This window comes from Oryx dammah, unplaced genomic scaffold, assembly GCF_014754425.2.
Source record: "Oryx dammah isolate SB20612 unplaced genomic scaffold, SCBI_Odam_1.1 HiC_scaffold_12, whole genome shotgun sequence".
Classification (NCBI taxonomy): Eukaryota; Metazoa; Chordata; class Mammalia; order Artiodactyla; family Bovidae; genus Oryx; species Oryx dammah.
The window spans coordinates 29,266,332-29,288,393 of record NW_024070196.1 but is presented as its reverse complement, the minus strand read 5'-3'; the positions used below and the strand labels follow the sequence as shown (position 1 = coordinate 29,288,393).

At 37.9% G+C, this 22,062-nt stretch overlaps 1 protein-coding gene across 1 annotated transcript; it reads right to left on the bottom strand.

Moving 5' to 3' along the window:
- Window positions 1–2,278: 2,278 nt before the first annotated feature.
- Window positions 2,279–21,503, bottom strand: PGRMC2 (progesterone receptor membrane component 2). Its single transcript, XM_040250533.1, has 3 exons — window positions 21,041–21,503; window positions 5,893–6,048; window positions 2,279–4,485 (listed from the first exon to the last, which is right to left on the bottom strand). Exons 1-3 carry the CDS (start codon window positions 21,456–21,458, stop codon window positions 4,388–4,390), a joined length of 672 nt encoding a protein of 223 aa, XP_040106467.1. The 5' UTR covers window positions 21,459–21,503; the 3' UTR covers window positions 2,279–4,387.
- Window positions 21,504–22,062: the final 559 nt, after the last annotated feature.

Here is a 22,062-nt window from a genome sequence, read left to right as displayed (position 1 = left end):
TGCATAAAGTCTGTTATCTTCCAACTTTGCTCTTTAACCCAACTGGCAGCATACCATGTAATAACCTGCATTTTCACTAACAATACTATGCAGCCACTAAAAATCATGATTGCAAAAGAAAAATGCAACAATTTACCAGTTTTCTTACACTAAACTTTACAATTTGGTTTAGTTGGACTCTGTAGATACAGTAAAACAAAAATCTCTTGTGAATAAAGTGTTCACAGCATGTTAAGTGCTTTCTTGAATGGAGTGATCATAGGCACTCCTAATGTTCTGTCACCATTGATGGCAGAACAAATGCAAACCTGAAATATCTAGCCCAGTCTCATCAGAAACCTAACTCACAAGTGTGTCTGAGAACTTTCATGCTTTTCTGACATTGCCTGGGAATGATGAATTTTGCCTAAAAACAAAATTTCATTTTGTTTTCATTTGAACTTCCTTGCCACAACAAATAGATCATACTCTGTGGTTACTATCACCTAGCAGATTGATAGCTGACCTACATGGAACATACATACTCAAAAGCTATCAATGAACATTTGCTACTTTTAATTCATTAGAAGAAAAGAACCATGCTCATTTCAGTAACTTTTCATTATGCTCAAAGCAACTTACACATTTAATAAATTATTACCCAGCTTTTTTAAATCATTAAGAAACTGAAGTATAATTTACAATGTTGTTTCAAGTGTACGATAGATTCAGTTATACATATACATTATGTATATACACTTTTTCAAATTATAGGTTGTTATAAACTATTGAATATACTTCTTGGTGCTTTACAGGTCCTTGTTATTTATCTCTTTTATATGTGTATATGTTAATTAGACACCTTATTCCCTCCTCCCTTCCCCTTTGGTAACCATGTTTATTTTCCATGTCTGTAGGTCTGTTTTGCAAATTTCATTTATATCATCTTTTCAGATTCCACATATAACTTCAGCTAATAGGATAATTTCTAGGTCCATCCATGTTGCTGCAAAAGGCATTATTTCATCCCTTTTATGGTTGAGTAGTATTCCATGTATATATATCCCATCTTTATTCATTCATCTATTGATAAGTCATTTAGGTTACTTCCATGTCTTGGCTATTGTCAACAATGCTGCTATGAGTATTGGGGTACAGGTGTCTGCAAATTAAAGTTTCCTCCTTCAGCTTATTCTAATCCATAAACACAGTGTAAGCAAGGCTATACACTGTTAATATGCCAGCAATATCTATTTCTAGCAATGTGTTGCACTTCTCAGTTATCAAGACATAAACAGGCTACTTGGGTGACGAGAGTCTGATTTATCTCGTTTTCAACAGAATAATTTCCCCCAGTACTAGTTCAACATATTAACTTTTGCTTTCTAGATCATAGGTGGGGATAAATGTGTTAGACTTTGCAGATTTCAAAGAAGGCAGGTAGAATCACTGTCAGGAAAACGTGCACCATAGTCAAAGTTTTAAAAAACTTGACCTGTAATATGAATGGGTTCACTTTCTAATGAAGAGAAACTGGCTAGTACATACAGGATAGTCTTTATTTGGGAAACATAATGCCAACTTAAAGACACTATCAAAAAAAAAAAAAAAAAACTGAAGAGAATAAAATTATTTTAAAAAATCACACACATTTTTATGTGAAATCTCATTTTTCACTCAGAACCACTATGGACGTTTAGGTAATTAAACAAAAAAACAAATACAGGGAATCAGATCAAAATTGTCCAAAGGTTGTCTCTTTCAAGTAGAAGACAAAGACAATTCAGCTGAACTTTGAACATTATGTGGAGATTTACAGGTACCAACCTGTGCTGACAGAAATTCCCCTTACAGCCCTCTGAATTCTACAGTTCCACGTCCACAAATTCAACCAAATGTGGATCATAAAGTTCTGTAATATTTATTGCATATAGTAATACTGCATAAAAGTGGACTCACACAGTTCAAACCCTTGTTGTTCAAAGGTCAGCTGTATAACTTGAAAAGACTGGTGTGGTGCTCTCAACTGTGCCTGATTATAAGCATTACCCAAGGGACTCCTTACAGTCCGAGACTCACTTTTTCCATTCTGGCTCACTGGGTGGCAGGTTTGGACTGCGGACCAAGAATTTGAATTTTAAGCACCTCCAGTGGTTCTAATAACCAGGAAGGTTGGGGAAATAGTGGTTAAGGGAGGTGGGGAGGGAGAAACAGCAGCACCACCAGTCACCACAGCTCCCATCCCCATACTCGATGACTGCCCATCAAACTACCTGAGAATGAGAACACTCAACTGAAATTGAGGAATTGTCCATAGAACACTGTTTATTTCAAGTCCAAAACACAAAATTAATCATTTTTCTTAACAGACTGCATAATTTTTACTGCATGAATATTTAGGGTTTCTCTATTCACAACTGTAAATTTACTTAACTTTAGGCTGAAATGATCTATTATATATATATATCTCCATATCAATTTACTCCAGAGGACACGTACTTTTAACAAATCTGTTTAGAAAATATTTTACATAAAAACACACAAAGCATTACAACACTCTTCAGTTGTTGCAACCAGCCTTCAGCAAAGATTTGGCTGAAACTCATCATTTTCTACAAAACATTCCAAGACTGAGTACAACAGAATGTAGTATTTTACATACTTTAGCTTATTATTGCAATTAAAACTTCCTCTTTCTTTGATGGCTTCTGCATATTATACTCATACAGCAGGAGAATTCTTTTCTCTAACTGGTGACTTATTAAATAAAATGGTCTTTTTGGGTATAACTTGTCTCCAATTAAGAACCTAAACAGTCATGATAAGATGAAATCAAATGATAGACATATATAGGGCTTTTTAGTAAGAGCATTTTCAAACAACAGAATTTAAAACCTATCAGTATAATATCCTTTATTGTTTTGTGTTCAGTAACTACCACCTGAAGTGCTATTACTTCTAGTATAATCAGTTGGCATCAAAATATAAAGTAAAAATATGTACATTTTAATATATCAATTCTTACCTGAATAATCTCAGATCTCTTGAGAATGTTCCACAAAGTGGAATTTCTTCCTAAAGTTACAGTGAATGTGGTACAATGTGTACAACTTGGTTAACCAGTGCCTGCCTTTCATTCCAATATTTTTCCTTATCTTGAATCAAATACACAATCTTGACTACCATATTATAATGCACTGGTTTAGTTTGTATATAAAGTCCAACTCAAGCTTATTTTGGTTTATTGTACATGCTTTATTAAAAGGGTACGGGTATTTACAGTATCTGCAGAGTCCCTTCCAAGGCGCTCTCACACACACTCAAGACACACCCACACAACATCCATACTACAGCCCCTGCACCCACACCAGTGAGATGTGAGAGTCAAGACTCTTAAAATTAGGCAGCTGTTAGGGGACAGAGTTGTTGATTTGTTTTTCAAATTTTTTCTTTTGAAAAGAGAAAAGCATGGGGGAATACATTTGGCCATTATAATGCTAATGAAGTTTGTGTATATTAACATATATATGGCAGTAACACTGAATATTCCTTTTACATTCTATATACACAGAATGACATCAAGGTTTTGCAGTCAACAGAATATTCCAACTTCAGTCTCAATGCTGCTTGTAGTGACTTCAGAATTCACATAGGGGCTTTCCCTAAAAATAATTCAAGTCTATGTAAGTGAAATAAGGCACAATTAATATTGATTTGATCTAGGGGAAGGAAAGGGATAAAAACTAGTTTCAAATGATCTTGCTGTTGAGGAATTAGCTTTGACTTAAATCCACCTGAAATCCATTCTTCTAATTTCCAAAGATTTTTTAGAAATAAAGGTTTTCTTCTTTTCCCTGACAAAACCCAAAAAGAAAAGCTTGGGATTCACATTTATCATTTTAATGTTTCAGTAGCCTTAACTACTTAAAATTGATGCACACCCTAACCTCTCCTGCCCAGGTCTCCTCTTTCTCACTGCTAAAACAAAAACACAGCACATGAAATAGGAATTCCTTGCTGTGTGTGTGTGTTTTTTTAAGAGATTTCAAAAAAATCTCTTATATACTCAAGTAGCAAATACATATCAGGTTGTCTTTGATTAAAAAAAAAAAAAGGAAAGAAAAAAAGGAGAAAGTAATCTTGTGACTCTCTTGCTCTTTAAAAATATCCCTGTCTCCTTCCTTTCAGGATGAAGCCCCACCAGACATTACAAATAACTGCAACAAATGAGTCTGGCAGCACACATAATGTCTAGTATTCAAATCTTCATAGTGAGACTCATGTAGCTTGTACAATCTGTTGAATGTTTTTTGCAGCAGGTGAACCAAACCCAAAGATGCTGGACATTCTGTGAAAGGGAATAAGAATTGCAGTTCTGAAGGCCCCTGACTTTGGTTGTTTACAAAGTTCAATCCTGTTTATTGTGATCCTTGGTATCTTCTTCATCTGTATATTCTGACGGTTCTTCCCCTGGTTTTAGGAGTCTGCCTACATAATCATATTTTTCTGAAAGATACATCAAAAGAAAATCAGTAGCAATCAAATTTGTTTCATGATTCCATTATACAGCAGGGAAGGTGTATGATTCTTTTAGTCATAGAGAATAAGGTAAGTTTTCTGTATCATTTACCTTGTCCCATCTTTTTATACTCATGTAAGGCTTGAACAAAAGAAAACAGGATCAGGGAACTTATAAAGTTTCGGATTTGTGCTTTGGAGGCAAGTGTTTCATACAACCAGTTCTTAATCAAGGACACTGCCTCAGAATCACTTGAAGATATTTTAAAAATATATGTGAGTCCAGGACCCAGGCCAGGCTCTTAGAATACATCTGATGACTGGTTTACCTCTAATGTGCACTGAGTCTCAGAGCAGATCTTTAAATTTAATAACCCAAAGTAACTGTAATTATTGTAATTAAATAAATAAGGTGGCAACACAGGGTATTTCCAACAGTGAGAAGATCTTAAAAAAGTCAATGGTGACTTTCCTGGGGCTAAAGAAGTAGGGAGAAGAATATGAGGTGGAAAATCACATGGAAAGTAAATCCAACCTGGACATATTCTTGGGGAGAAAATGTGACACACGTAGTAGTCCCTAAGAAAACAAACCAAACGAACAGATGAAAATTCACTTGTTACTTATTATCTTGTGTTCTTCGAGGTCCCGGTATGTGACTCTCAGTATATTATTTTTCTTTCTCCTATTAAACTCTCTTAGATGTGACATGTTTTTGTTTGTGACTTGTTTTTATGTTACCATGTGTTTAATTTAGAACGCTGTTATGCCCATTGTTATGTTCATGGTAATATTTAGTCATTTCTTGGTCAGGATTCTGAACTGAGTTTAAGTGAATTAACTGACAAATCAAGAGGATGAAATAGGAGGACTGCTTGGTTTAGCAGAACCAGTACAAGTGCCAAGAAGCCAGAAGAGATAGTTCAAGGGATCCATAAGTCACATAAGTAGCAGTCCAGAGTGTTCACTGAGGCAGTAAAAACTGATGTCACAAGCATATAATGAGCGAGAATGACATTTTTCCTTTATGGTCTGAAGGTAAGATAAATTAAATCACTTAAAAATAAACTAAAATTCAGTATCAGTAATCAACTCAGTTTTAAATATGAACCTATGTTTAAAAAACTCTTATCTTAATGAACAAGACTTATAAGACTAAAGGTGTCACAAGTTTTGTAAATTTTACAGTTTGTAACAAGTGAATTTTTAAATATGGATTTTATTAACAATAAGCACATGTAACAGTCATTTTGATAGTTAACTATGCTTCTCATCAACTAATGATGGCAACGAAAACAGATAGCATCCTTAGACTCTTAAGGAGTAATGCAATGGTATGTACTTTCTTTGGCCATAAATTTAGTATTTGTAAAGAACCCAACAAAATGAAGGTACCTTTAAACTGCATTTCCCATTCTCGAACACTCTCCATTTGTACAGCATTCAAATCTGAGAGATCATCATATTCATCTTTAAGTGCATCTTTATCTAGGCAAAATGTTGCCAGTCCTCTGGAGGCATCCCTACCAGCAAATATTCCATATGGACCCGCTGGGGAAAAAAAAGAAATTATTCAGATTATCTAAAAATATTTTAGAATGTCTCAAAGGAAAATGTCAAATAAAAGAAACTTCATGTCTCTTATCTGGTACTCAGCCTTAATTTCAAAACATGCCCAGACACCAAAAAGGATAATGAGAAGAAATTTCTTAGAAATCCACCTTTTGACCAAAGTAAAGTTTTTCACTGAAAATTTAGATTTCAATTACTTTAGATATTAAAAAAAAACTATTTAAAGATGAAGACTGTGGGGTATTAGAGTAAAGAGGAAACCTAGAAGAGTTAGGTTTGGAAGCCAGTTTCCTTGAGGGAAAACGATGCCTTATTGGTTACTGTTAATTAGTTGTGGCATCTAAAAAGAATCAGCAGAACACTGGCTGGATACATATATGGCTATAAGGACACAAAATAATTAGTGTAAAGAATCAGGAACCACCTTGTCTAGGGAGGAATGGCTACCAGAAGCAAGTCATTCCCAAAGTGTGTCCTTGAGAGCAGCAACTCTCTTGCACATCTCTGTATCTTCAATGCTTACCACAGTGCCTGACAGAAAGTAGGAACAAAATAAACACATACTAACAGACAAAAATCCAAACAACCGAATTTTCTGTATCAAGAATTTGCTTACATAAATCATAGGTCATTAATGAAATAGTACATGGCTATAAAAAAGAATGAGGTAACTCTGTATGTACAGATGCACAGTCTATGATATAGTAACTGAAAAAAGCAATTAGATTACACAGTATGATTCATTTAGTTAGTTTTATTTTTATTCTTTTTTGGCTGCACTGTATGGCATGTGGGAACTTAAGTTCCTGGACCAGAGATCCAACCCATGCCCCCTGCAGCCTAGTCTTAACCACTGGGCCATCAGAGAAGTCCGTAGTATGTATGACCTCCTTTGAACTAAAAAAAGATACACATACATGCACATTTAACCCGTATTTGTATATGCACGAAAAAAGCACCAGGAAGAATAGAAACCAAGTACTTAACAGTAGTAATGTTTCTGGGGAATGGAGAGGAAAGTTTTACTTCATTTAACTGGTTAAGCCTGGCTACTTATTTATTTTTAGCCATGCCACACAGCTTGTGGGATCCTAGGTTCCCTGAACAGGGATTGAACCTGGGCCCTCAGCAGTTAAGAGTCCTAGCCACTGGACTGCCAGAGGATTCCCAAGTCTGGCTATTTAAAAAACAATATTTATAATATAAATCTTTTAAGAGTTAATTTTTTCTTCATCTTAGTTTGTAGAACAGACCATGTAGATTTCCCTGTTTAAAACGTTTTAAGAAGTAGAAAGTGAAGAGGAACTAAAAAGCCTCTTGATCAAAGTGAAAGAGAGTGAAAAACTTGGCTTAAAGCTCAACATTCAGAAAACTAAGATTATGGCATCTGGTCCCATCACTTCATGGGAAATAGATGGGGAAACAGTGGAAACAGTGTCAGACTTTATGTTTTTGAGCCCCCAAATCACTGCAGATGGTGAAAACAGCCATGAAATTAAAAGACGCTTACTCCTTGTATAGCATATTCAAAAGCAGACACATTACTTTGCCAACAAAGGTCCGTCTAGTCAAGGCTATGGTTTTTCCAGTGGTCATGTATGGATGTGAGAGTTGGGACTGTGAAGAAAGCTAAGCGCTGAAGAACTGATGCTTTTTAACTGTGGTGTTGGAGAAGACTCTTGAGAGTCCTTTGGACTCCAAGGAGATCCAACCAGTCCATTCTAAAGAAGATCAATCCTGAGTGTTCTTTGGAAGGACTGATGCTAAGGGTGAAACTCCAATACTTTGGCCACCTCATGTGAAGAGTTGATTCATTGGAAAAGATTCTGATGCTGGGAGGGATTGGGGGCAGGAGGAGAAGGGGACGACAGAGGATGAGATGGCTGGATGGCATCACTGACTCAATGGACGTGAGTTTGAGTGAACTCCAGGAGTTGGTGATGGATAGGGGGCCTGGTGTGCTGCAATTCATGGGGTTGCAAAGAGTCGGACACGACTGAGTGACTGAAGAATTATGTGCTAATAAATAACATTTACAAAATACATGATTTTATATATAAAAATTTCTTTCCTGAGTCTGAAAAGTTATCAATACATGACAAAAGAAATGCAGAGAAAACAGTTTAAAGACCAAATTTGCTTGCTTAACTATTATGACCCACAGAGTGGTCAGTGAAAAAAGTTACTGTCCATTTAACAGAGTGAAGTATTTTCTAATGAGAAGAACACAGTACAAAAAAAAGGAAATTCCCTGATTTTTAAATGAGTAAAATAATGATTATAGAAGGTTATGTGTCAGAAAAGCATCTATACCTTTAAGAAGAAAATTCAAAAATTTCTAAACATTTATGAACCTTAGTTTGAACTACAGTGAACACTGCACTATAAAGCTCACTGGGTTACTTAGGAAAACTAATGAGTTTTAGGAATGAGTTAGGAAAATTCATTCTCTAAAAGTTTATTGTATGGAACAAAAAAGGAGCCTCAGCAATAAATTTAAGGACCATTGTTAAGCAATAATATATTAACAGAAAAATAAAGGTAATACTTCCAGTAAAGTACTTTTTTATCCTGCTTTCCCATTCTTAAGTACTTTCCATATTGCTCCTTAACATTAGCTGAATATCACAATTCTCATTTAATCGTTATGTATTTTCTCACTGAATGGATATACCTATTAATTAACATAAACCCCTGACCCAGGATCGAACCCAGGTCTCCTGCATTGCAGGCAGACGCTTTACCATCTGAGCCACCAGGGAAACCCATTAATATAAACTTAGGTACCATTTTCTATTTCTAAATTTGTCTTCTATATAAGAAAATGGGACACTACTTACAACTGGTCAATATTGGTAACTTTCAAACATTGCCCATCATCTCAACTGACATTCAAAAAGGTATTAAAATGTTTAAGATAAAGAAATTTAATACTATTTATGTTTTCCCAGTAGTCATGTATGGATGACAGTCACAAGAGTTGGACTGTGAAGAAAGCTGAGCGCCATCAAAAGAACTGATGCTTTTGAACTGTGGTGTTGGAGAAGACTCTTGAGTCCCTTGGGCTGCAAGGAGATCCAACCTGTCCATTCTGAAAGAGATCAGCCCTGGGATTTCTTTGGAAGGAATGATGCTAAAGCTGAAACTCCAGTACTTTGGCCACCTCATGCAAAGAGTTGACTCATTGGAAAAGACTCTGATGCTGGGAGGGATTGAGGACAGGAGGAGAAGGGGACGACAGAGGATGAGATGGCTGGATGGCATCACCGACTCGACAGACGTGAGTTTGAGTGAACTCTGGGAGCTGGTGATGGACAGGGAAGGCTGGCATGCTGCAGTCCATGGGGTCACGAAGAGTTGGACACGACTGAGTGACTGAACTGAACTGAACAGAGTAAATAGTAAATAGTAGTAAATTTCTATTTACAAAGTAAAATCTGAAGTTCTTTAATTGGAGTTGATTTGGAGAAACATTGACTTTTTAAAAAAAATGTAAGTATAGTTAATTTATAATGCTGTGTTAGTTTCAAGTGTACAGCAAAGTAATTCTTTTAAAAATGTGATTTTTAAAAAGTATATATAGATTCTTTTTCATTACAGGTTATTACAGATGTTGAGTCTAGTTCCTTGTGCTATACTAGGTCCTTGTTTACCTGTTTTTTATATTGTGCTTGTGCTTAGTCGCTCAGTTGTGTCTCTTTGTGACCCCATGGACTGTAGTCTGCCAGGCTCCTCTGTTCATGGGATTCTCCAGGCAAGAATACTGGAGTGGGCTGCCATTTCCTTCTCTAGGGGATCTTCCCAACCCAGGGATTGAAACCAGGTATCCTGTATTGCAGGCAGTGAACTACCAGGGAAGCTTTTATATAGTAGTGTATATATATTAAGCCCAAACTCGTAATTTATTCTCCCCTCATCCCCTTTGGTAACCATAAACTTGTTTTCTGTCTGTATTTATTAGTAAGTCATTTGCATCATTTTTAAAGATTTCACATGTAAGTGATAGCATATGGTATTTCTGACTTACTTCATTTATGATAATCTCCAGGCCCAATCATGTTGCTGCAAATGACATTATTTCTTTTTTTTTTAAAATGAGAAATGTTAACGTTTGCTTTTCTTGACCAAGCCATGTGGCTTGCAAGACCCCAACCAGAGACTGAACCCAGCACCAGCAGTGAAAGCACTGAGTCCTAACCACTGGACTGCCAGGGAATTCCTAACATTAACTTTTAAAACTAAGCAAGTTTAAAAAAAAAATCCAACACTGAAATTAAGCGAGAACAGTCCTGAGGGAAAGAAAAGTGGTCCACCTTAAAGCAGTTTAGTTTTTCTGTGGTATAACTCCATGTGGCAATGGCTGTTTTCAAGAGATGGAAAAAATATATATACATATAAAACACTAATAGTTTCTTAAGAAACAATAATGACCAAAAAAATCTTAATGCTGACTGGACCAATGCTTACAAACTTAAAACAGTGATGAGTCAAACACAAAAGAAAAAATAAAACTGATTAAGGCTATAAAAAACAAATAGAAAATGAGAATTTCAACTTTTTCAAGAATTTCCTTGTAATCTCACTTCCTTCTCATAGTATCGCAAAGTAGAAGGGATAGTTTTGCCCTCCCTTCTTGGCAGATGAAAAGATGCAAAGGTATTCAATCACTTGCCTAAAATTACTAACAGAATCAACCACTTTTCCTACTACACCGAACACAGTACATCTTGAGAAAACACAGAGGACCCACAAACCCAAAGGTGAAATGACAACCCTGAAAACTAGAGCATTTCACTAATCAAAAAATTTCAGGGGAATGGCTATTTTAAAATACCTCTTAAAATGGAAGAACATTAACCAAAAAAAGCTGTAGAAAACAACAGCTTTTCTTAGCATTATGTTATATAATATTTACCTGCCTGGTCTACAAAATTCAATCTACTTGAGGATACTTCATCAACCTTAAACACATCCAAATGGTAAAAAGGAGAGACGAAAAGATCACTATAAGAACAGAAGTCATAAGAACCTCCATCTTTGAGTATATGGATAACATACCAGTGTATTCTTTAGTAAAATTTCCTGCCAACTTCCCTAAGAGGGAATGCTGTTTTTTGGTTTGACTAACTTAAGAGTGGACTAGAGGCAACAGTTAATCATGCAAGCCTAATCCTAGACAAAATGATGTTCTGTTAACTATTGAAAAGAATGACCTCTCCACGTATTTCAAATTTCCTACAGGAAGCATTTAACTTCTGAAAAGGTCTTCTTGAAAATAGTTTTCTTTTTCCTGTAAGATCATAAAGAATGTCATATTAAGACTAAGAACTAGAGTTGGAAAAGGATGACCTGCTGAGAAAGGAGGATTTGAAGTCCAGTTAAAGTTTATTCCTCTGCATCCCTAACACAACCTGAATCATATCTGAGAGTTCAGTGATACCTCCCCTTTCCACTACTCCCTTATATAACTGACCTAAATGTTATGATTCTAATATTTTGGTGACTACTCTTGGCTATCCATAATACTATAACAACAGAGAGCTACCTAAGGAAAGCACATTTTAAATGCTCTTAGGTCTTTTGGTATGGTATAATTTATAAAAAAAAAAAATTAAAAGGCTAGCTTATATAAACTAATCAGATTGTTTTAACTATTAAGGTTCATTTAAACATTAACATTTCAGTAATAATAAGAGAATTAAACTCTTGCCTTCTAAAAAACTAAAATATAATGCTGATATAAAACTAGATTTACTATTTCAAGAATATTCTTGCTACAAAAAATGAACCCAATTATTTAGCCAAGACAGATTCTTTTAAATGTATTTATAAAACAAATATTCTAGGACATCATTTTACAGATAAATCTTACTTCCATGATACTGTTAAATATACCAAAAAGACATTATACTAGTTAGAATCCAGATTTCATTAATAGTTTTAAGAGTTAACACAACTTATGATAAAAATTTTTATAAAGTTCAAAAATCAATAAATCTACCAATTATTACATCCTGAAACTGCTTACTATCATACAATCAAATATAATGGAGTGACATATTTTTGAAAAGGGAACAACATATGGTTATCATAAAACACTAATGAGCAAAAAACTCCAGGAGAAAGCAAACATCTAAGATACGTAAGAGATAATTTTCTACTAGGGTGATTATGTATCTATGAATACATTAGTATTTATGAAGAGAAGAAAATTCCAGAAGGAATATTTATTTTCATGGTATAAAAACCATAGTGCTCAGAGACAAACTTTAATTCATTAAAAGTTAAACAGCCTAGTTTTCTGGCGTGTTTTGACAATAGTCTTCTGTGATTATTAAAGCAAGTTAAAAACAAAAAATCTAATAATACTTGGTATAGGGCTTCCCAGGTGGCTCAGTGGTGAAGTATCCACCTGCCAATGTAGAAGATGGAGGAGATGCAAGTTAGATCCCTGGGTCAGGAAGATCCTTGGAGAAGGGAATGGCAACCCAATCCAGTATTCTTGCATGGAAAATCCCACGGACAGAAAAGCTGGAAGGCTACATTCCATGGGGTCGCAAAGCATCAGACACAACTGAGCACATATGCACACTGAGTAATTTATTCCAAATATGGTTATAATGGACCTAGGAACAAATCAAACCATATATGAAAGTGATTAAATGAAATCCAACTAATACATCTTTTTTATACTTGGTTCTAGGAACTCCCAGGACTTTTAAAGGGAAGGCAGCATGGTAAAACTGGAAGAATACCTCTTCCAAGCCAAGATACTTGGGTTCGAGGCCACACTCTACATTTGAGGCAAATTTTACATGCCTAAAATTGTGGAGGTCAAACTAGATAATCTCCTAACTACAAGTATTAGGGAAGAAAAAGTTTTCTATAAATGGTGTTGCAATAACTGAACAGCCCACTGTTAGAAAACAAAAACAAAAGTTGATGCTTACCTCACATCTTAAATAAATTCCAAATGTACCTAACCAAAATTCACTGAGAAAAAGAGAAATGTAAATTAAAATAATATTGAAATATTATTTTAACTTCTCAGATTGACAAAGACCAAAAAATTTTATATCACATTTTTTGCAAGAGAGTGAGAAATAGGCATTTTCATGTGATTGTAAATTGGTCCAACATCTCTGCAGGGCAATTTAGAAAGAAGTATCCAAATTAAAAAGGTCCATAACATAAGACTCAGTAGTTTTACTTCTAGGAATTCACTTAATAGATAATTATGATTTTAATAACATTTTGAAATGGTATGCACATGATACCATGCTTCCCAGGTGGCTCAGTAGATAAAGAATCTGCCTGCAATGCAGAAGGCTCTGGCAGACATGGGTTTGATCCCTGGGTAGGAAAGTTCCCCTTGAGGAGGAAATGGCAATCCACTCTAGTATTCTTGCCTGGAAAATCCCATGGACAGAGGAGCCTGGTGGGCTACAGTCTATAGGATCACAAAGAGTTGGACATGACTAAAGTGACTGAGCATGCATGCATGTATGTAATAAGAAACTGGAAACAAATATTCATTAAAAGTGGACTATTAAATGATATACTCATAAGGAAGGCTCTCAATATATTAAAATATTGTTAAAGGTTTGCATTGTTAAAGTAAAAACCAAGTTCATGGCATCAGGTCCCATCACTTCATGACAAATAGATGGGGAAACAATGGAAACAGTGACAGACTACTTTTTTGGGCTCCAAAATCACTGCCGATGGCCACTGCAGCCATGAAATAAATAGATGTTTGCTCCTTGGAAGGAAAGTTATGACCAACCTAGACAGCATATTAAAAAGCAGAGACATTACTTTGTCAACAAAGGTCCGTCTAGTCAAGGCTATGGTTTTTCCAGTAGTCATGTATGGATTTGAGAGTTGGATTATAGAGAAAGCTGAGCACCAAAGAACTGTGGTGTTGGAGAAGACTCTTAAGAGTCCCTTGGACTGCAAGGAGATCCAACCAGTCCATCCTAAAGGAGTTCAGTCCTGGGTGTGCACTGGAAGGACTGATGTTGAAGCTGAAACTCCCAATATTTTGGCTACCTGATGCGAAGAGCTGACTCATTTGAAAAGACCCTGATGCTGGGAAAGACTGAAAGCAGGAGGAGAAGGGGACAGAGGATGAGATGGTTAGATGGCATCACTGACTTAATGGACATGAGTTTGAATAAACTCCGGGAGTTGGTGATGGACAGAAAGGCTTATGCTGCAGTCCATAGGGTCACAAAGAGTTGGGACACGACTGAACTGGACCTGGATCTGTACTATAATTCCTGAGTGAGGGCAGATAGAAACTGATTTTTTTTTTCTATCAGTGACAAAACTATAGGACATACCTCACTAAAATGAAAACTGAACTCTGAACAAAAGTATGAGATGCAAGAAATGACAGTGAATGAAGAAAATGGTAACTCTATTGGTAAATTTAAATGAAAATTGGCTATTTGAAAAAAGTTTATTATTCAGTTTGAGGGTAGTGTTTAAAAAACTACAGTAAAACTCTAAGTCTAATAGAAATAACATAGAAAATGGAGTGGGGAGGGATTAGAGTTAAAGCTTTCTAACCAAGGCCACAACATATGGCTGTGTACAACTCCAGGGGACACCATTCACATTTGTCTACATGATTGTTTTGTATATTTAATATTAAGAAATACTCTGTCAAATGGCAATAAAGTGTTTTAAAGTGACAGTTCTAATTCGTACAAGAATGTCTGGTTAACATTCATATATTGTTCAGAGTGACAATGCCTATAGAAAAAATTTAAGGAAAAGACTCTTGTCACCAAAAGAATACAAATAGAATGCATCCAAATTAGCAGGGAGATATGAAACAGAAACAGACATCCAAATATAGAGAACAGACTTCTGGCTTCCAAGGGATGCGTGGAGTGGGGGTGGCAGAGATTGGGAGTTTGGGATGAGCAGATACAAATTAGTATATAGAGAATGGATAAACAAAAGGTACTACTATATAGCACCGAGAACTATATTTTACCCGTGAGAAACCACAAAGGAAAAGAATATGAAAAAGAATGTATGTATGTATGTAACTGAAACACTTTGCTATACAGTAGAAATTAACACAACTGTAAATCAACTATACTAAAATGAAATAACAAAAATCTGTAGGGGAGAAAAAGTGGAATAAAAAAATCCATCTAAGAAAAAACGGTGGGAAAGAAGGCAAAGAAAAGCTGACAAGAGAAAGTACTAAATAAGATAGTAGAGATAAATCTAAATATGTGAGTAGTGACCAAAAATATAAACTGATTAAGTTGTTAAAAGACAGTATTGGCATTAAATTCAATTTTTAAAAATCCAGCTAATGTTGTTTATAAAGAAAAAACAGAAGATTGCTTAAAAGGATGGAAAAAGAACTGCTGAGGTAATACTTATCAAATGAAGCCTGAAGTCAAATCTGAAAATCAGTAAGGTGATAAGGATGTTTCTTCCTCTGATTAACATGGTATCAGTTCTAGATCTAGTGCTTCAGTTCAGTTCAGTTGCTCAGTTGTGTTCAACTCTTTGCGACCCCATGAAGTGCAGCAAGCCAGGCCTCCCTCGGAGAAGGCAATGGCACCCCACTTCAGTACTCTTGCCTGCAGAATCCCATGCATGGAGGAGCCTGGTAGGCTGCAGTCCACAGGGTCGCTAAGAGTCGGACACGACTGAGCGACTTCACTTTCACTTTTCACTTTCATGCATTGGAGAAGGCAATGGCAACCCACTCCACATTCATACATGACCACGGGAAAAACCATAGCCTTGACTAGATGGACCTTTGTGAGATAGTTTCAAAACAATGATACACCCAATCTTTGTAAGGCTGGTTCCTTCAGGTTTTAGTTTAAGTTATCAATCCCACTCCAGTATTCTCACCTACAGAATCCCAGGGATGGGGGAGCCTGGTGGGCAGCCATCTATGGGGTCGCACAGAGTCAGATACGACTGAAGCAACTTAGCAGCAGCAGGCCTCCCTGTCCATCACCAACTCGCGGAGTTCACCCAAGCTCATGTCCATTGAGTCGGTGATGCCATCCAGCCATCTCATCCTCTGTTGTTCCCTTCTCCTCCTGCCCCCAATCCCTCCCAGCATCACAGTCTTTTCCAATGAGTCAACTCTTCGCATGAGGTGGCCAAAGTATTGGAGTTTCAGCTTTAGCATCATTCCTTCCAAAGAACACCCAAGGCTGATCTCCTTTAGAATGGACTGGTTGGATCTCCTTGGAGTCCAAGGGACTCTCAAGAGTCTTCTCCAACACCACAGTTCAAAAGCATCAATTCTTCGGCACTCAGCTTTCTTCACAGTCCAACTTTCACATTCATACATGACCACTGGAAAAACCATAGCCTTGACTAGACGGACCTTTGTGAGATAGTTTCAAAACAATGATACACCCAATCTTTGTAAGGCTGGTTCCTTCAGGTTTTTAAGTTATCAATCCCCACTTCCTTGACAAACCAACATAAATAAGTACTTCTCTTTACCATCTAATGCTAATAAATAAAGTCCTTTATTATAATCATGTATTGAATGATTATTATCTTTCTTAACAGAACATAAACTCCATGAGGGCTGGGAAGTACAAGTTTTGAAGACCCAGAGAATTACTCAAAACATTTATCTAGGCAACAGTGTGATGAAATCCAGGTTAACTTCTTCTGAGAACTGATCTTGAGACAAAATGCTGGCTCTTGTACAGCAGTTATTTAGTGATGTATCTCACAAGTATGTATGTGGGGGATGAGTGACCTTTGCCACATGGTTGAAAGAACTATGAAAAGAACTTAAAAAGGGCTACCTCCAGATGTTAATCTACTCCTTTCCTTCAACCTGAATAACATCTTCTGGACTCATACATGCTTTAAGCTATCCTTTTATACTCTGTGTTAGTATTTAATACAATTCCCTCTTTTATTAAAAATGATGGAATGATGCTGAACTCAGAGGAGCCAACCAACTAGGTACTGTAGAAATTACTAGTAAAGGGAATTCCCTGCCAAGCCGGTGGTTACGACTTTGAACTTCCAATACAGGGGGTGGGTCTGATCCCTGGTTGGGGAACTAAGATCTTATAAACCACATGGCACAGCCAAATAAAAAGAAAAGAAAAGAAATTGGTATAAATTCGAGCAGAGTATCAAAATTCATCAGAAAACTTAGCTGGTCTTTGTACCTGATTGTTAGGTAATGAATGTGCATGGGCATTAGACCTAACACAGACCCAGTTGGCTTCAAAACAAAAGACTAGGATCAAAGTTTGGTAGTGTCAACAGGACATTCGTGAAAGAATATGTTTGTCTATATGTTACAACTCTTGCTTCAGCTGCAATTTTGCAAACTACAAATAAAATTAACATGTGAATATGAAGTTAAAAAAGGAGGAAGAACACATAAAAGGTGTATGAACTCCTTTTCCCCATCTCCTAAACATTAGGCATCTCATGGGGGTACTTCTTACAAACTTCTTTTTCTTTCCAGTGGAATTTAAATGGTGTGTTGGAGAAATTACAGCTTTGTTATGTCAAAGAATACTCTACATGGAATAAGGGGGAAGCTATGTATCTTAATACCAGAAATGTGAATAAACTATTATAAACTATAACTGTATAATTTCTTGCCATTCTAAAGAATAAAAGAACAGTTTTGCTAGAATCCCACTGCAGAAATAGTACACCAAATTATTAATAATTAATAATATTTAAAATGATAGATGAGTCTTCCTCATCTATTACGATGCTGGAAACAAGAAATTACATTATGCTGTGATACAGTAGGAAGCATAGCCTGTGAAGCCAGTTAGAGTGTGTTTGATTTCTAGCTTGGCCATTTACTAGATATGTGATTTTGGGCAAAATCTCTTGAGTTTCAGTTTCCACATTTGTAAAATAGGAAATTACCTATCTCCTAGAGCTGTCTGGAAATTAAACGATAATAAGCCCCAAATGGGAGTTTCCTCCTCCTTCTACCTTAACTTCTAGAATCAATGCTATTGAATAGAACTTGATGGGAAGATGGAAATGCTCTATAAAGTGCACTGTTTGGGCACTTGAAATATGGGTAATACAGAGAAACTCAATTCATGTGGCTTGTGGCTACCATACTGAACAGCACAACATGAAGCCATGAAAGTATGTTTCTCTGAGGCTTTAAATCCTTATGGGAACCAGGAGAGGGTATAAAAATAACAACAGGTTCTCTATATATCTCAGAATGCAGTTTATCTGAAATAGAGTAGACAGGCTTTGTGGTCAAATATATCTGGATTTGAATACCATGTCTGTGTGATCCAAGCCAATTTACCCCAAATTCCTAAACCCCGAGCTCTCTCTCTTAAGGATAGGAATGTTCACTAACCTCACTGAAGCATTGCGGAGATGGAGATGACAAATTAATAGATTTGATGTAGTAGCTGCTTAACAAATCTGCTTCCTTTCTCCTCCCATATTCTTTGTTTCTTGCATGATCACTTTCTCACACACTGGCCAAGTGCCTGAACTGTTACTAAACTTAATATTGACAAATGTAGTTAATGCCAATTGTTTCCCAATGTCTGTTTACTCCACTAAATTAAACTGCCAACATTCACATTTTTAAGAACTCAAACTTTAAAAATTATGACTAAAAATAAAAATAACTTCAACACAGAAAAAGCCTCACAAGTAATTTTTTAACTCTAAAACCATTATTGAGAACTGGGAGTGGATATTGGCTAGACTCCCTAAACTCATTCTTTCAAGCTATGAAGTCTCATATAAGGATTTTTACTTCTGAATTACTCTGCTACAAAATTCCTTAATTGATTTGAGGATGAAAAAAATTAAAATAAAAACTGAATTTGTTTTATAGCCCAAAATTTTGCTTCAAGACTTCTGGGAAATGTTAGATCTCCTCTTAATGTGAAATACATTCCAAATCCATAAGCTGATCTGGCTAACTTTAAGGTTCCTTTCAATAAAAAAATATTCCAAATATCTGTTTAGGTTGTTCAAAACTACTTAGAATGAAATAATGGGGTATCACTTTGCCTGTTCATCAGGAAGGACCTGGATGGAAATCAGTGAAAGCTAACTTAAAACTGAACACTGGCTCAAGCCACACAAAGGCTATCTATATTATAACTATGACTCTCATCTTAATTTAAAAATTTCTGTTGCAGAACATTTGCCACTGGGTGCTGCCAAATTGTGTCCATGGCTGTCTCTCTTAGCTATTTTCAGATAGTGGCAAGGCATTAATGTGTGAGGACTGATAGGCTTCTTTGCACTAAACACTTGGTTGCTTCACTGTCTGTTTAGATAGGGGCTACAAAAACAGAATTTTTAGTCTGGGTAAGTTCTGTATTAAAAACCTAAACCTGTACACAATTTCTAATCACTGAATACATAATACTGTGTAAATTCGCGATTAAAAAAAAATAACTAATTTGGTCTGTTCCTTTAAATATTGTCCTTTGGCCCCACTGTCTTACCCACATTTGCTTAAGTAAACAAAAATGTACTAACTGTTTCAGCTGATATGAGTGGGTAGACATCTAGTTTTTTTTTTATACAAGAAGCAAGTACTTTATAAGCTATCTGTGACTTGGTTGAATTGAATGTAAATATATAAACAAAATACAAGCAACTAAGAAATATAGTTCAACATGTTTGTTGTTACCGGGTGTAGAATCTCCCATTTCTCCTCTCTAATCCAATCAACAAACAACAAACCAAAACACTTCTAAAATATCTTCCCATCCACTAAGCACATAAATCATAGGTGTATAGTTGCAGGTGTCAATAAACACCATGGACTAATATATTAGAGGAAACCAACTTGTTTTTAGATTTGCCAACCCCTTAAGACTTGGATGTCCTCTTTCAAATAACAGGTCACTATAGGTCTCTAATTTTATTTACTTTGACTGTAGTAATGCCTTAAAAGCTCAGAATAACTACACAACCAGCATGTACAATGTTGTTCTATTTTATGGCATGCCAACAGGTTCCATGAGTCTGAACTGAAACGTTTGCTATAACTACACTGTTAAAGAAGGGTTTCTAAACCAACCACCTTACATACACAGTTCTCTGAAAGCAAAGCTTTAGAAACATTTAACTTGCAGAACTGGTGCATGGTGATAGGAATTTATAGCTGTTTATAAAGTTCTTTCTCCTCAGTGAAAACAAGGTAAGTGATAACGTGTATTTGAATACTTGCCTTCCTGCTACAAAAAAAAAGAAAAACAGGACAAGAACGCCTGCTGGGTATATGAGTTCCACCTCCAAAACTCAGGGCGAATAACCTTGCCAGTATTTATTAGGATCTGCATTCTGATCAGCCTCATCCCTCATATACTGTTAATCTTGGAAAGCATTTTGTATCAAAACCGGTTTTTTAAAAAAAGTCAAGGTGCTGCATATGGGACCGGATTTAATAGGTTCTAGAAGGCTAGGACTTGGAACTACGTGTACTTAAACGTGGCCTTATGGGAACTAGTGGATAAGCGCTCGCGCGCGCACACACACACACACACACACAAGTAAAGAAAGTTATGAATTATAGGGTCTAAAACTTTAGGTCCCTACTTCAGAAATCTTCCTTCTTTCCCCCCAACGACTCCAGAAATCAGAAAGCTCAGTAAAGGCTGAGGGCCAGCGTGACTGGCGACAACTAAAGGGATTTTGAAAAATTCAGCCCAAGAAAAGGCTAAGAGGAGAAATGGGATAGGAAAAAGATGAAAACTCAGTGTCGCTCGGGCGACACTGGGATCCGAATTCGAGGGGTAAACACCGGTGGGGCCCGCGGCTGGGGCGTGTGGGGGGCAGGCCGTCTCAGGTGCGGCAGATACGGTTCGGGGGTCCAGATGTCGAGAAGGCTGGCAAACTAACCCGGTGCCCATGGGCCTCCCCATCAGAAGGGGGTCGAGCTTGAGCTGCAGGGGGTCCTCACCCTCCCCTTCCAACTCCTCCTCACCCGGGCCGTAGAACTTGCTGCCTTTGGTCACGTCGAAGACTTTCCCATTGACCGCAAGCAGGATGCGCGGGTTGCGAGACCCGTCGTACTGGCGCAGCTGCTCCAAGCTGAAGTCCCGCTTCTTCATACGAGGCAAAGAGGCAGCGGGGCTCTCTTCGCCCGCTCCGGCCCCGGCGCCCAGACCCCGCCGCCCCCAGCGCACCCACAGCCGGTAGGCCCCCAGCAACACCAGCGCCACCAGCGCCACGTTCAGCAGCATCTCCCCGCCCCCCGTCAGAAGCGCCAACGCCGTTGCCGACCAGCCGCCCCCTTCTGCTGCCGCTCCCGCGCCGCCTGGGCTCTCGCTACTACCGTCGGTGCTGCTCTCGCTGCCACTCCCCAGGGTGCCTAAATTCACGTCCCCATCACCCGCCGCCATCACTGCCCGCCAGCGCCTTCCTCCTCCTCCCCGCCCCCTGCCCTCCCCAACCCCACGGCCGGCCCCGCCCATATGGGGGTTCCTAGCCAATAACATGAAGGTAGGGGGCGGGGTCAGGCCGGCTCCCGATTGGGTGTTTACGCGGTAACGCTGTCTTGGATCGGTCCCTCTGCCTTCCTTTTGCTGGCCGCGCTCGCGTGCGACGCCCCGCCCACCTCGCCCCACACTTCCCTGCTCTCGCCTGTCTCCTCTAGTTGAAATACAAGAGAGGGGCGGGTCTGAAGAGGAGACGCTGCGCCGGCCGCGCGCGCGCGTACGGGCGGGGCGAGGCTACGGCGCGTGCGCGGGTTCCGGGGCGCCACGCGCTCTCCTTTCCTCTGCAAACCGTTTGGGAGGCACGGCCTGGCCAGTGCTCCGACTGTGCGCATGCGCCCACGAACCCCGCCCCTTCGCAGGTCTGGGTTTGCGTCCGCTAGCTCCCGCCTCTTCGCCGACGCTGCGCCTGAGAGTCTCACGTGCGCTGAGGCGGCTGCTGAGGCGGCCTCTCTCAGACATCTTTCCGAGGGCGCGGGCTAGTGGTTAGTGAGAAGCTGTGACATAGATT

Excerpts from the sequence above, each read along its gene's own strand:
- PGRMC2 (XM_040250533.1), bottom strand. The coding sequence starts at position 21,458 with ATGGCGGCGGGTGATGGGGACGTGAATTTAGGCACCCTGGGGAGTGGC. Across the intron at positions 6,049-21,040 it reads CAGCAAGTTCTACGGCCCGG|CGGGTCCATATGGAATATTT; the intron begins GTGAGGAGGAGT and ends TTTTTTCCCCAG. Across the intron at positions 4,486-5,892 it reads ATGGGAAATGCAGTTTAAAG|AAAAATATGATTATGTAGGC; the intron begins GTACCTTCATTT and ends TGTATCTTTCAG.